General features: G+C 39.9%; 1 protein-coding gene across 1 annotated transcript; it reads right to left on the bottom strand.

Moving 5' to 3' along the window:
- Positions 1-387: 387 nt before the first annotated feature.
- shc3 (SHC (Src homology 2 domain containing) transforming protein 3) lies at positions 388-13040 on the bottom strand. The gene is made up of 12 exons (XM_061075759.1): positions 12402-13040; positions 8968-9038; positions 6791-6854; positions 5440-5559; positions 4586-4639; positions 4427-4478; positions 4209-4338; positions 3954-4107; positions 3144-3237; positions 2869-3060; positions 668-993; positions 388-516 (listed from the first exon to the last, which is right to left on the bottom strand). Exons 1-12 carry the CDS (start codon positions 13038-13040, stop codon positions 388-390), a joined length of 2025 nt encoding a protein of 674 aa, XP_060931742.1.
- Positions 13041-15860: the final 2820 nt, after the last annotated feature.

Raw genomic sequence — 15860 nt, forward strand, 5'->3', positions numbered from 1 at the left:
CAAATTTCAGGTTTTTATTCTAAAATACGCTTGTTAACACCTCTTTGAGGTTTGAATTCACCTAAACTACAAGAACAACTGTCTATTTTTATATCTTTTAAAACACCAAATCAAGATAGTATGTCCAAATGCACTTATGTCTTCTCAAAAATATAGCATTTCAGTCATCACGACAAAATAACAGTTCTATAAATATTTTTTTCATCTTAGACAAATCTTGCGTCTTCCAGCGCCTCCTGTAAAGTAACCGCGGGACAACTTCTCCCATAAACACCGCCGTAGTGTGTAGAGCCTTTAAGCATCTTCTGTTCATGTGTCATCTTCAAGTTTCAGGATGTAGGAGAGACTGTTCAGAGCTTCCTGTTTACCGTCAGGCCTCACACAGCATCACTGTTTCCTTCCAACAGGCTGCAGGAGACACAGTTCACTCCCGGCCGACACAATAGGCAGATTGTTGTCACGGTGATGGCCAATAAGGTGGCTAATGCTGTCAAATATGTGATCTTTTGTCCGTACCTTTGGGAAGAGAAAGAAATGTTATGAGTCTTTTTCTTGCTTGATGACATTATTTTCACTTTATAGGATTCATACTCACTGATAACTTAACCAATCACTCATTTCTATCTCCTTTCAAACACGCCCTACTTGTCTTTGAGCTCTGTCTTACCGTGCCCTCAGGGTCCACCAGCAACAGGTGTTTGGCAAGTCCATTGTGCATGCCCGTCAGTACATAAGACCCAGGGTTGGTCGTGCTCTTGCGAACCAGGAAGTCCCCGTCTTCTCTCAGCAGCTTCTCAGCGTCGCGACGGCTCATTTTGCCGTGATACCATGTCTTGGCCTCCAGCTCCTCCTGCGCCCGGAAGGCCAGTGAACGCACTAGAAGAGGGCTTGAGTTATCCATGGACGCTGCCTTGTGAAGAGCAGACACCTGGGACTGGGCCTGTCCCTGGCCCGGCGGATGGGACTTAGAATGTATCGCATCCTCAAAGGGCTCTGATATAGGTGGGGGAAGGGCCGAAAAAAATTATTAAGCAAGGAAGGAAATATCCAGCATAGTTTTTAACTTGACATTTTACAGAAGACTGGATTTGTAAAGTATCATGGGCCGTAACTCATCTCTTGGGAGTTAAAGGTTATCACAGGGTTGTTATTGATTTTGAAAATATGTAATTGGATAATTATTGTAATGGCCCCGGCATTCCCCATTCGAAACGCATTAAAGAATAGAGAGACTGTGTTTGAGAGTTGAACTGAATGTGAACAAAACCTTTATTTTTCTAAATTTACAAAAAAAAACAGGGTCACTTCCAGGCAATCAGGGAATCTGGTGATCTCATGTTGCACAACTCAGTGCAAACAAATCCCAAAACAAACCTATTAGATATTTAAAAAAATAATCCGCTGCCTCGCCTACAAAATGAAACTGTCTCTCTGTCTTGTGGTGATTACCCTTTGGTTTACAGATTAAAAACAATACCTCACTGTGATTCCACCTGCACATACATATAGTTTAGGAAACCATGAGATTCTGAAGCCTGTAACCCTCTATCCTCAGAAGGTGGTATTGAGTGAAAATAAAATGGAAAAGGATGAAACGCTTAATATATAAATATACAGATTTTTGTGCTTCATAGTTCCTCTTATAGACATGTAACAGTGACAGTTGTAAATCCACATGAACACATTGATATGAGGTCATAAAAATACCCTGATATCCTCTTCAGGATTCAAAAACTTTGACATTACAACAATCAGGTGCAGTACAACTGATCTGTAAACCCAGAAATATTCCTCATACTGACGAGGATATTATGTATGGAATTAAACTGCAGTATACTTTATCAATGGAGTGCCTAAAAGTGAAATTGTAGATATATTCTCAAACTTTTACTCCATGTATGCACTCGATTTCTATATAAATACGTAAGTAAATACACTTCTTTACCTTATATGTCATTAATTATAAACTGATGCACTGATATGCTGATGACAGTACTAAACAGTTGCCAGCCTGTTACAGAGACACAAGAAACAAAGTAATATAAAGTCGTCACATTATCTCGTGCTTGTCTTTGGACTGTTAGACGAAAATCAAACAAGAGCTGAGTGTGAAGCCAAGAAGACAAAACCACTAAACCTGTTTACATAGTCTCTAACAAAATTTGTGAATTAACAAACTATGCGAATGATAGTGGAAAAATTGCTTGTGTCTTTGACTAATCATAAAGGTTGGATTTTATTTAACAGTACTATATATAATCTAGTGTATGGTTATTCAAAGAATGGCTTGTTGAATAAGTTTCATAATCAATTAAAGTCCTTTTTCTGAACTGTGTTATGCATGAAAATTCGTCAAATTTGATTGAATAATGACTTTATCTTGCTGGTGTTTGTTAGAAGAGGAACAAAGTGTTTCTGGACGGCAATATTAAATAACAACTTAGATATAACGGTTCACTTTTAATTGTACAGATGACTACTCACATGTAATTTGTGTCATGCCTTCTTCATACATGCAGTATCTTCATGTAATTTATCTTTCATGTACGATATTAATAGCAAAGCTTAGGTTGAAGTTTGGAGGTGGGTGGAAAAAAGGGTGCACTTACATCGACACTGGCCTCCTATTGTCTCACTGTGACATGATGTTATTATAACGCCACATCGACGTCGCAGAGAAAACAAAAGCTAGGAATCCCCTTTAATTAAGATCTCTGATTAGAAAATCCCCTTAGAAAGTTATTCTGAAGTCAAGGCACCGATACTTGCTTCAAAAGGTGAGTTTAAAAACTGCTTTTCCTGGACTCCTTTGCAGCTACAAAGGGAAATAGTAAAAATACACTGAATTATGTGAAAAGCAAGACTTACTCATGTCAAACAGGTCCTTCCGTGGGCTGTCTTTGGCTGCAGCTGCCAGGCCCTTGGTCACATTCTCCGCCTCAGCCTGGAGGACTGCGAGTACCTGGGCATCAATCTGCTGCGTGTTCACGTACATGGGCATCTCGGCTGTTTTCTGCGCCTGACCTTTACTCTCCGGCAGACTGCCTATGTCGAATGATCCTGGGCAATCAGAGAAACAACCACAGTCAATGGTGAAATTCTGCTCAATCAAATGTTTATGAAGCTAGTGTCGCTTTTCTTACCCTGTTGTAAGAATATGGGCTTTCTCTCATCTCCCCAGTTTTCTCCACAGTGCCGCCCCTGGTAATATGTCTGATCTACCGAGCCTGGGCCCACCTGATGACATACAAACACACAATGAATATTTCTGCACTAAGAAATGGTTACCATGAGTTGATATTACAAAAAAAACTATTAATTACATATAGTGCAAAAATTCAGATGAAATTTGGTACATTTGCCGATTAAGTGCATTTCATTTAGGATTCAACCGGACTGAGAATGCTTGAAAAGGACGATTTCAGTGTTTCCAAGTGGCCTGTGGTTGGTTTGTTTGTGATTTGACAGCAACCAAACTAACCATAGTATTCTGTGATCACAGAAATTTGATTTTACAATAATTTTGAAACACTAAACTACTATTAAAACCATCTGCTGACTGGGAACTGCTCAAGAGGGATTTAATAGCGATCTACGTAAGGAGATGTACAAATAGTTTGGTAACCATGGTCACACACATCAGCACAAGAGTGAAGGTATGCTGATAATCATTTTAAAATTTCTTTGACATTAGAGAACATAAATGTACACAAAAGAAGCCGTAAAGTGAAATAAAAATGTCTTGTCCATCACCAGGATTTGATGCCCCACATGTATCCATGTAGCTCTGATGATGATGGATGAAATCAATCTGTATAACTTCATGTTTACTCTTCTTAGTTTGTAGAAAAAAAGCCATATTGTGTGAAAACACAGTGGACCAGAACTAAAATAAAACTGTGTGTCTGTGTGTTTTTCTTGATCGAGGCCAGATATAAGTCCATACATCTTACCTGGCATCCATCAGCTGCTGCATTCTGATTGGTCAGCCGGGTATCGATGAAGCCTCCAGGTGGGGGCATCTTTCCAGGGATGTTGTTATAGTACGGATGTTCAGCTGACTCCTCCTCTTCTTCAGTCCATGGTAACTCCTCCACGTTTAATACCCTGGGGAAATAGAAAACATGGTTTGATTATGAGGTCTCAACACTACAGTCAAAGTGCGATCTTTTTTTGCGTGTTGTATGAGTGCATTGTGAACACTGTACCTGTCGTGTGTGGAGGACAGCTTGCTTGAGGGACACTGCAGATACTGCTGAAAGCGAAGGTCGAAGGCCTGGCCGATGGTGCTGATGACATCCTGGGCCAGTCCGTCGGCGCACTCCAGGATGTGACACGCTGCAGAGAGTCGGAGCAACACATTTTACTGAGCATGTTGCATGTGAGATATGAGACACTACAGGGCACTGAAGGAATTAACACGTACCTCTTCTGTTAACTGGGTCCTTTGCTACATAGGCAACATAATCTGTTGTGTCCTAAAAGAAAAAATAAACGACATATTTTTCAACTGTTGTGATAACTAGCAAATATATCACAAAACACAGATGCCAGATAATTTGACGCAGGTCATTGAGTCACTTACAGGGTCTCCTCCTGATGCAAAGGAGATGGACTGCATGTGATGGTTGGCAATGATCTGTCAGGAGTAAAAAGTGTGAATCAACCAACATTTCTGCAAACATGCAGCACAGGTTCTACACACATGTTCTACACATGTATGGACTAATAATGGATATATTCTAAAATTACAATTCAGACATCAGGATAAGAGGGTGAAGGGATTGACCAGGTCAGGAAGTGCTATTCTGCTTTGTGGACTCTATTACTGTGTGTAGGATCCGGATTATCGCAGATGATTTGGTTCATTTAACACCGTTTGACTGACAGTGGGTCGAAAAGAGTAATGAGTCAATCACTGATCAGAAAGAAAAACAATTCAATATTATAAATATCTGGATGAAAACAGTTGTTGTGAGCATCGAGATCATCAAGCTGCCAACTTCCCCTGGTATTTCCATTAACATCCGTAGAGTACATGTCCTCCTGGTTGTCTTCCTCTTTTATTTCCTCTGCTATTTCGTAGCACAAGACATCCTTGCTTATAGCAAAAGTCACAGCACATTCGCAGAAGCTAAAAATAAGACTTCCTCCATTGTGACAATCTAATTTTAGAAACAAAAGTCTTTTGGTCACTTTTTTCAGCTTGTTATTTTGCCATTGACACAATCCATGTTACGTTGTTGAGCATAATCTGTGATCGTCTCCAGTGATTATTTTATAAGTATCTCCATTTTCCCTGACTCAGTGGTACTTGTATATAGCAGCAGTCTACATTACAATTGGGGTGATGTTTTCAAAACACCATCTTAAACAATGTGTAATTTTGTCATACTGTCATAGTAGTATCATGAACATTGTTTTTGTTTGCAAACTGACCTGTTTGCAGTCGGGGGTCATCAGGTTGAGGCTACAGGTGGAAATGTTCAGGTTGATGGACATGCCAGCGAACTGCAGGTTGCTCTTGCCCAGGATACTCGACAGAGCTTTGGACGGTGGCTGACGAGGACATAAACAGACACAAATAAAACCAATTAAAGCTGAATATATTTTACCAAAGATACAGTACAACTTAAAGAAACATTTTTGGGGGCTAAATAAAAACTTTTATCCTAATCTCATGTCTCTTATTCTGTTAAATACTGTATGAAGCTACAGCCAGCAGCTAGGCAGTTTAGCTTAGCATACAGATAAAACAGAGGGAAACAGCTAATGTGGCTCTTTCCGAGGCCAATTCCGAGGTTGGTTAGTTAGTTTGTTTGAAAGCAAGATTACGCAAGTACTACTGGACTATTACGGTAAAACTTGTTGTTTTTTTTCACCAATTTCCCAATAATTCATGGATTTTCAAGAAAAGATTTAGGCAGTGTGTGCAATTTGGTGCAGATTCAAATAAAAAGCTGAATGGATTTAAATATGGGTTCCTAATAGAATTTTGGTCTCTTGGCGAAGGTATGCGTTCAACTAAGTGCCTTCTAGTTGTGTAGATTATACTGGTCCAGGCTAATTTCATCTAAAACTGTAAAGGAGATTGTTAAAGTTTGGATACTTAAAATACTATGAATAGTGTTTTTAATAAAGAGAAGAGCGTAAACATGTTGCCCAACCCATTTAGAATTCTCAGCATCAAGCTGAAGTTTGTTTGCCACAATAACATTATCTTATGTCTCACATCTATTCTGAGGGAGAAACTAGTCAGTGCTGATTCTGTGTAATATACTCTTCCCTGACATTTGAGCAAGCTCTAGAGAGCAAAGTAATGCTTCATTTCACACCCCACATTAAGACACAGTCTCCTCACACGCTGTGGACACACACCATGCACATGCACACACACAGACACACACACAGCAGCTCAGCCTCCTGATCACAGATATTGTGCACTACATGAGTCACTAAGCGCTGTGCGCCGTGTGCAATACATCGTGGGCTGGAGCTACGCCCACGCACATACAGTCCCATACCTCTTCATCCCTCTCCTTTCTCCTTTCTCCTCTGCTTCTCTCTCTCTCTCTCATCCTCTCTCTATCTGTCTCCCTCTTATTTAACAGGAAGGAAGGCTGAGAGAAAAATAACTTACATAGACATTGCTATATATAGAACACAGAAGGATAAATGACTTTCTAATGCTGCTTCCTCGTTTTCTATCTACTTTACATTTCAACGTTCATTGACTCCTCTTTTTCATTGTATCTTTCTATCCCTCCCTCCATCCTCTCCATCCATATACCTTTCTCTTACGCAGAGCTCCTTTGGTCCCTGGAACAGCCTCACACACCAGGCTGATGGCTTCCCTGGAGGGAGGGAGAGAGGACGATGAAGCCAAGATGGTGAGCACACACAGCCAAAGCACCACAGCTATGTTGGCATTAAATTGGACTGTGTGACGCACTTTGACAAGAAATGCATTTTGTTGTCTTGGCAGGAGCAACACGCAAGAGTGTAGAGTCAGTCGCTCTGAGAGGCTTTAAATGTTGACCTCAGCATGCTGACAATAATATGCAACAGGTATAATGTTTAGCATGTTCACCATCTTATTTTAGAATGTTTAGCTTACTAAAATAAGTTAATTAGCACAACTGAGGCTGTTGCAAACTACCATTTGTTTTGCAGGTATTTGGTCATAAAGTATTGGACGAGATATAATTTTGATCTAACGATTGTCAAAATGATTACAGTTCATCCTGCAGGTAACATTAACATAAATAAATTCCACTTAATGTCAACCTCATGGTGACTAGACAGAGGATGAATACTGTCAGTAGGATTGATCCTCTGGAGACCATGAATATCAGCAACAAATTTGAATGGCATGTTGACAGGTTTCATTCAAGACCTACAGACCGATATTAGCACTTGATTGGTTATCACAAATTTTACTAAGCGAGAAATTAATTGTAGATAATCTAAATAAAAATATTGAGGGTATTTCGGCCTCTTAATTTCTGCAAGGACCTCCACTTTACTCACTTGTGGAGGTAAATGATTTGTGTCCATTAAAATACAGATTTGAATATGCCTTTGATATAATTAAATTAATTAATATTTAAAAAAGAGAACAGACAAAAAATGTTTTTTTATTTATGGTATGCCTGAACTCTATGGTCTGTTACATAACATGGCCACAGGGGGCCAGAGACGGGACTTAGAATATAAGAGTATATATGAGACACCATGAGGTCTAGTAAAATACAATGGACTTCTAGAAACCAGCTAACTGTGTCTGGTATAGAGTGTTGCACATCAGATAGTTAAATGTAAGACTGTCTCTAAGATTAGTGATCCATTTTATTCTGCCATCATTTTTATATGAAATACAAAAACATCAGGATCAGAACAGTGGCTTTAAGATTCAGTTGATTTGACACAAGACGTCAGATTTCCCTCTAATTCTACGGTTTCATGACAGAAACAAAAATGTTAATTTGTGTATCTTTTGGATAAATCATGCAGAGGAGCGGGTTCTTTTAGAAACGCAGAAATCTAATAATAGCAATGGACTGAGACATAGGTTTCTGGCAGTTTGTCTCTCTCTCTCTCTCTCTCTCTCTCTCTCTCATTCTCTCTCGCTCTCTTTCACAAACATTGAGAGTATGTGAGAGAGCAAGAGAAAAAGCGAAAGAGATTGGGCCACTGTGTGTCAAGCAGAAAAGTAGACATGACACAAACCGATTCACTATCAGCCTTTGCCTCACTGCACATTGGTCAATGACTTTAAAGAGACACACAGACCCACAGATGTTTCCATGCAAACAAAGTGCCATAAGAGGAAACCTATGTAGACTAATACAGGACATATAAATAAATCCTTTTATTATCTTAGACTTTTTTTAAACTAATTTCCTGCAAATGTACCAATTATCTCTAGTGTAATTTACATGGAAATTACTTTAGTGCAGTAACAAGGTGAAAAAGAGTCATGTTTCAAACAAGATACAACCAATTTTAATAAAATATTAAATTACATGTTTTTGTGATTTGAACTACTCAAGTCTTTGTACAGTACTGAAACTAAAGTATTTATAAACCTAAACATATAGACAGTTCTACTCAGTACAGAGTGACGGAATTAAATTTAACCTATTCATCAAATATCCCATTTACTCATTCACAGATTATAATTACATTATTGTTTTCTTGGAGGCTTAAGTTGTGCAACAGTCATGTTAAACTACTTAAAGTAACACTATACGTATCATATGACTTTTAATTTAAATGTACTGTAACAAGAAAATGTATGAATGACTATAAGTGTTCTTAAAAATTCTCAACCTGGTTCTTAATATTGATTGTTCCTATTTTTTTCAGAAAAGGGATTTAAAAGCGGACAAACAAAAGCACAGTTTGTCTAAAATTAAACCTATTAAACTGTGAAAAGTTAGAAAACTACATTCAGTGCGAACGTACCTTGTTATTTGTGACCTTGTGGTGAAATCCAGCGATCTCATTGACCGAAGAACTTCTATACAGCCCAGATACTGGAAAACAAGAGTGAAATAAGTGTGAATGAATGGAATAGGATTCCAATGGTAATATTCTAGAATTTCATAATGTACATAAATAAACAAACAGATTTGATTGAGTTTCCACCTGAATCTCATTGAATTAAAACAACAGCAGCTAGAAAACCTTTCTGGCTTATGGACCAGGTGAATTATATTTTCATCTTTGTTTTCTAGTTCTTCTAATCAGGTTTTTTCAATGTACCCTTACCAGCTGGTCACTTTCTGACTGCCATTATTAACATTATTTTTTAGCATGAATCACTGAATATAGCCAGAAAAACAACAAAATATTTTAAACAATGATCTTATAAATGCATATGTCAGGGATGAGACTTACACCTGTATAAAATGTGCAAATGTGTTTTCATAAACCTGCCGTTGTCATCGTTTTCTAGTTTCTAATTAAAAATAGAAGCATCCGGTGGGAGTTCACGAAGCCAAGGTCTGTCACAAAGTGGATGCAAAGTTGGAAGGGAAAAAAAATCAAGTCAATGCTTGTACGTCATAATATGATTTGTAAACTGCATCAGTGTGTTACTGTGCCACATGAGATGACTGTCGTCCTCCAATCCCATAAAACCATCTTCAGCGCAGACCACCTACTCACATTACAACGCCTCTACTAATTAATATTGCACAGACTGGGAACATTTTGTGCTGATGAGTTCTTATCGTTACGACAATCACATTCGTAATCTTGCTGTAAACAAAACAGCTGTCCAGACACACAAATGCTTCCCTTTCAGGAAAAAAAACGTATTAAAGTCATAACTTTCACTTAAGGAGGCCTCTGCTCACCAGTGAGCGTTTCGCAAGTACCAGAAAACAAATAGCCTTTTGTCAATGTGACATTTTTTATGTTCTCTATTCTTAGAACAGTGAGCGTGAAGTGCACAATTCAGCAGGGTCAACAACAGTGTCAGAACTGTTAGAGACAATGTTCTGATCATAACATAGACACTTCTCTCTCATGCTATACAACACCCAAACAAGAACATGATTTACACAGAAAAAGTAAACGACAGATTCATTGTCTAAATCAATGGGAGGCTGCAGTTCCGAAGAACAACCTCTAAAAGATTACGTTTAAAGCTCCATAAACAAATGTGAAAAATGGCTTCCATATCATTCAATTTCCCACTAGTCACATTTAAAACAAAAGATGTCACCACGACATGACGTGTTATGTAATTAGTAACTTTCCATGGCTCTGTACTGTTCTGCACAGTCTACAAAGTACACACTAAATATGCGAAAATCTGCACCATTACAAATGATGGACATGGTTTTGAATGTACCGTAATTAAAAACAACATACTACACAATACAAATATTATCATAATAGTTCAGTTACTTCATATTTTTTATTAATAATGGATCACATGTATACTAGTCTGTGAATGGGTGGATTTGAGAGTTTCTCCAGCCATTAAAGTTACTGTATTGTTTCACTCCTATCGCTCTCAAAGATTAGTTTCCAACTGCAGCAAGAAACTCATACAGCAAAAAAAATGATATGCTGAGGCCAAAGCAGAGCTAAAAAGAAAGTGAATATTGTTTATGAAATAAGCAGGTGTCCGGAAACAGGATGATATAATATTGTATCTGCCGGATATAAATAACAAGCAATCTTTTTCAGCCAATAAAACCCCTTAAACTCCACTGCAACACCTGCCTAGAACAAACTAGAGTTAGCTGAGGGACAAGATATTTCCCTCAGGATACGGTGGAGACCAAAGCAGAGTGACAATGGGATGTGATATAGCACTTACTAACAGCAGATGTCCAGATACGCGTCTCCAAATAAATGCTAATGTTGCTCTCTGTCAGCTGGATGTATATAACAGGCTACTATTTGATAACAAGTTCGCAATAGTATCTGCACAAAATGGTCAATGTCTTCAAAGCTTCTTCTGCAGCAGCAGATTTATTGCATTTTACAGATATTTATTTATTCCCTCTTATCCTATTATTGCAACAAACACCTCATTTAATACCATACATTGTAACATACATGCTCATCTACGTATATTTTGTATATTTAACATTTAAAAATGAGAATACCCTCTCAAATATTCTCAGATCGAAATAGAGTAATAATGCTATGAAATTACATTAACAATATCATTGCAACGAATGAACTTCAAAGTCTTGCGTGAATTATCGGTTTTTCAACATAAACAAATAGCTACCATGAGCTGAAAGTGTAAGTGTAAACAATGTCACTGTCGATCAATGTCCTGTTACAGTAATGGCACATGATGTGCGAGGAGTGACCACATGACGCTAATTGAAAGTGCTGTGAGCAGAACACCATTTTGAACTCAATACACACAGGACTCAAACCACAGGGAGAGCGGGGGGAGGCGGGGGAGCACGGACTGGACCCATTTCCCCTCTCGCAGTGTGGACGCTTTCAGCAGCATTGACTGGACAACTAAGCGCCGCCTGCCTTAATGCAGTTAATGGAATGTCACACTGGTCACAGATACTGTGGTGCTTTGTTCAGGGAAGTTGTAGTAAGTGTCATATGATGCCAATCCCACTGGCTAACTCGATTTGGAAAATACAAAACGAGGCATCTCTGTTTACTGCACTCATTCAGCACAGAAAAGCAAAAACTTGTTTGTGTTTAAAGCGCTGCTTCAATGAAAGGAAGACAATAAGATAACATTGGTAGATGTTCAATTTGAAAATGGTTTGCTCCGTTTTCTCGATTCACCTCACACCTTGAGGAGCGCTGGGCTCAGCATCACCCCTCCTCATGCTAGTGACTCATTGCCGGCATGATGACATTCACAGCTCTCGTAGTTATGCGCCAACTTGTGCTCCTTTAAATGATGTATGATGGCTGAACGGCATCGACGTGAGGTACGGATGTGATGAGACAAACATGTTTGTACGTCTTCCATCCCTGAGCTGAAACAGCCATAGAGCTCATGCGGATGTACAGAAATAACACTATCACTATGGTTACAAAAGCATAAAGCTGTGGCTCCACATACACAAAACAGAAATATAAATGGAAATGATCGCTGTTCATATTTTGACATCTTGAGTTTTTCCTTCACTTTCTCCAATGCTGACCTTCTCTGTTTTCTAAATTATTCAATGTTTGGTTTCTGGCCGCTCCTCCTTCGCTCAGCCTTCTGCTGTAGCCTGCCTACATACACCCACTCAACAGTATGTTATTATGATCAACATTATCTCTTCTTTAAACCCAACATGGAGGTAGCTATGCATGCGTCTTTAGAACAAATGAGACGTGGTAAGAAAAGAGGAGGAAAGAGGAAGAGGAGAAAAACACAAATGACAGGGTGACTAGAGACCACCAACCTTCACAATGTATGTCACCCCTGGACCAGAGATCTTCTCGCTCGAGTGTAGCCACCCTCTGGAGGGTTTGCTCACCAGTCCACCACCTCCACCTGTATTCCTGTCCTCTCCACCGGGCTGGAGCTCATCCAGCCTGCTCTTCTTGCTCATGCTGACAGCTGTCTCCGGCTGCGAGCAGGGGGTCGAATGGGAGGCCAAGCTGCACAGAGAGCCGCCCACGCCAGAGACTGCCGCCGCTGCTGTTGATGCCGCACTGGGGCTCGGGCCACCGGAGCTGCCTGGGCCCGATCCCCCACCCCCCTGCAGCTTAGACACAGCCAGGTCCTTGACAGCCGAGGGCAGACCCTTGATGCCCAGCAAGCTGCCTGAGTTGCTGAATTTCAGGCTGGACACCTTGTTGATGAGGGTGCAGAGGGTGCCTCCATCTTCCAGGTGGTCAGACCCATGGCCGGTGGCAGTGCTGGGAGCGGTGGTGGTGGTGGTGGAGGACTGGAGCTCAGTCGGGGGTGTGTAAGATGTCTCGGCTGCAGACTGGGGGGTAGCCGAGACCTTGGGATTCATGGACAGGCCGTGGAGAAGATCATCAACAGATGTTACTGACTCATTCCTGAAGCGGTTGTATTTGGTACGGTGAAGCATACCCTTCTCTCTCTTGCTCTCTCCCCTCTCTCCACCAGCCGACACGCACAGCCTGCCTCTCTCACAAGTGTGCTGGCAGACGTGGCTGAGCCGCTCTGATTACCCTCTCCTGTGACATAGCAGCAGCGGTACAGGCAGCAAACGCCTTTTAGCAATCACAGGCCACCTGACTGTAATTTTCTCTGCTGAGGTTACAGTGGCAGTTGTGTTGGACCGCTGCTGCTGTTGCTGTTGCTGCTGCTGCTGCTGCTGCTGCTGCTGCTGCTGCTGCTGCTGCTGCTGCTGCCACCACACTCCAATCTGCTGTCAGTAAAATCCAGAGCTGCAATCTGATCCGTAAAAAGGAAATATACAGACACAATCCATGAAAACACAACAGTGAGGCAGAGGAAGAAAGGATGGAGAGGAGGGAAAAAAAGGTCTCTGCCAGTGTTGTGTTGCAGCTTGTTTGGTTTCCAGTGGGGATGCTGCTGCTGCCGCTGCCGATCTCTAGCCTCAAAAAAAAAAAATCCAAGAAGTGAGAGAACAGAGAAAGATCTATGTTGTTGCTGATCACGGATGCTGCGAGGGAGGAGAAAAATACTCTCTACTGACTGCTGCTGCCTGCCTGCCTGCCTGCTTGCCGGCTCAGAGCTAAAGCATGAGTCACTGATCTGAGAAAACCTTCTCAACAAAAGGCTTGCTGAACACTGCAAATCACTTCCTGTTGGAGGGAGAGGGAAAAAAAACCTCCCACTTACAGCACACTAGAATCAATCAATTTTTAAATTCCCCTGTCTGATATTAATTTAATGAAATTCTTTCCCTGTTATTTGTTTTACCGAGAGAGAGAAACAAAGAATGAGAGGTAGCTGGATTATTTAACACAGTAAAATGATCGCTTAGAATAATTTGCATTATTTTATGTATGTCCAACAATTTATGTCCTATAAAAAAGGATGGACGAACTGATAAAAGTTATGATATTAGGATGAAAAACACAAAAATAACAAATTAATCAAAGAATTGATAATAAATTGAGTGAAATAAGTAACCGGCAGCTATGACCACAGTGACAGAAAAGCTTCTCTAACAAAAAATATGAAAACATTTCAGTTGATCATAAGGACGTAATTTTCTTTAGAAGGTGACAAAGAAACCTCTGTAAATCTTTGAGAGATGAAATAAAGTAAAATCTTAGCATGAAATTTGCAATATCATTAATATAATGGCTTTGTTAATTTCATAACAGCTACAGAATATAGGTAGACATCACTCCTGCTATCAGGTTTCAGAAAATTCGATAATAGTCTCATTATAGCTGTTTCTGCACCACATATTAACATGCTTCCAATAATGCAAGAAGAATAAATATTTCTTTTGACATGAAGCTGTTTTGGCACCATTTATCAAACATGGACACTAAATCTCTACCAGCAACAAAGGAACGGTCCTGGTTGAACAACATGAATGAAACCATCTAAAACGACACAGAACGAACGACATGTTTCTCAGGCAGATGAGTCAATGAAACAAGCGAAAGGATAACAGATAAAGCCTGGCAGCAGCAGCAGCATCAGCAGCATCAGCAGCATCAGCAGCATCAGCAGCATCAGCATCAGCAGCAGCTACGGAGCATCTTTGTCTCCGTGGTAGCGGAAAGCAGACAGCCAGACACCATTCATGTAAAAATGTCCTCAGGAGCATATAGCCAAGCTGAAAGACTGACACTCATTCATAAGCAGCTTCCGCTCTCTGCTGCAGATTTCGCACTGCAGTCCCTCCCAACATCTCTCTTTCCTGCCTGGCAAATACAGAAGAAGAAAAAAAGAGAAAAAAAAGACAGCACGTCTGCCTTCTCTGCTCAGAAACAAAGGCTAACACAAAAGCAAGGGAGGAAAAACGGGCAGGCCCTCGCAAATCAAAGGAGGAGGCGAAGAGACAAAGGAGAAAAAGGGCAGAAGACGAGAAAAACAATCATGCAATATTTAGTCTTTTATGTGAATGAAATAGCAGGCTGGCATACCAATGTTTCTGTGAATGGAAGCAAGGCCTTTCTACCTCTGCAAGGCAATCCCTAGGGATGGCATGGTCTTGTCCAATGAGGAGCCGGCTGGATGACTCATTCAGGGGAGGCTTGCAGAATAGTGGAAGAGACCATTTCAAATGCAGGTGTACGTTCTGTTTTCTCCTTAATACCCTTTAAAACGCTGCGCACGTCGTCAGATTTGAGATGTTTGCGTGATTTTGAAATGATCACAAGCTGTTCAAAGGATAATAAATCCAAAAAATGAACTAGGATGGAAATTGAAATGAAAATGCCACCCCCGTGATTTTGACCGTCACCATTATCATTTTTTTTTTTTTTTATAATCACATTCATGTAAACAGCTAAACACCCACACATTTAATTAACAATTTACTGTTTATGTGTATAAGGACAAATAGTACAAACACACAAGGACAACACATGTATTTTGCTTTTCAGAACATTATTTGTGAATAAAAAAAGCAGAATTAGCATCTAACCTCAATTACTGCAACATTTTATGATTTTAGATTTGTATTCGAAGCTTGAAACAAATAAAAGTTGTAATTATTGTCTATTTAGAACATATAACTCTCCAAGACTCACATCTACGAGATAGTGATCATTCTTCACCTAATACACAGGTTTAATTATCAGCTCACAATAATGGGAAAGTGAGTATTTGTCATCTTCATTATATTATATTATATTATTAACTTGCCATCGGAGAAAATAAATATCACTTCAATAAGGAAAAAATTCTCTTTCATATGTATTTGTTGCCGCTTGATATTTTGCTATAAAGCTTTTTT

This window comes from Limanda limanda, chromosome 1 (assembly GCF_963576545.1).
Source record: "Limanda limanda chromosome 1, fLimLim1.1, whole genome shotgun sequence".
NCBI classification, from domain to species: domain Eukaryota; kingdom Metazoa; phylum Chordata; class Actinopteri; order Pleuronectiformes; family Pleuronectidae; genus Limanda; species Limanda limanda.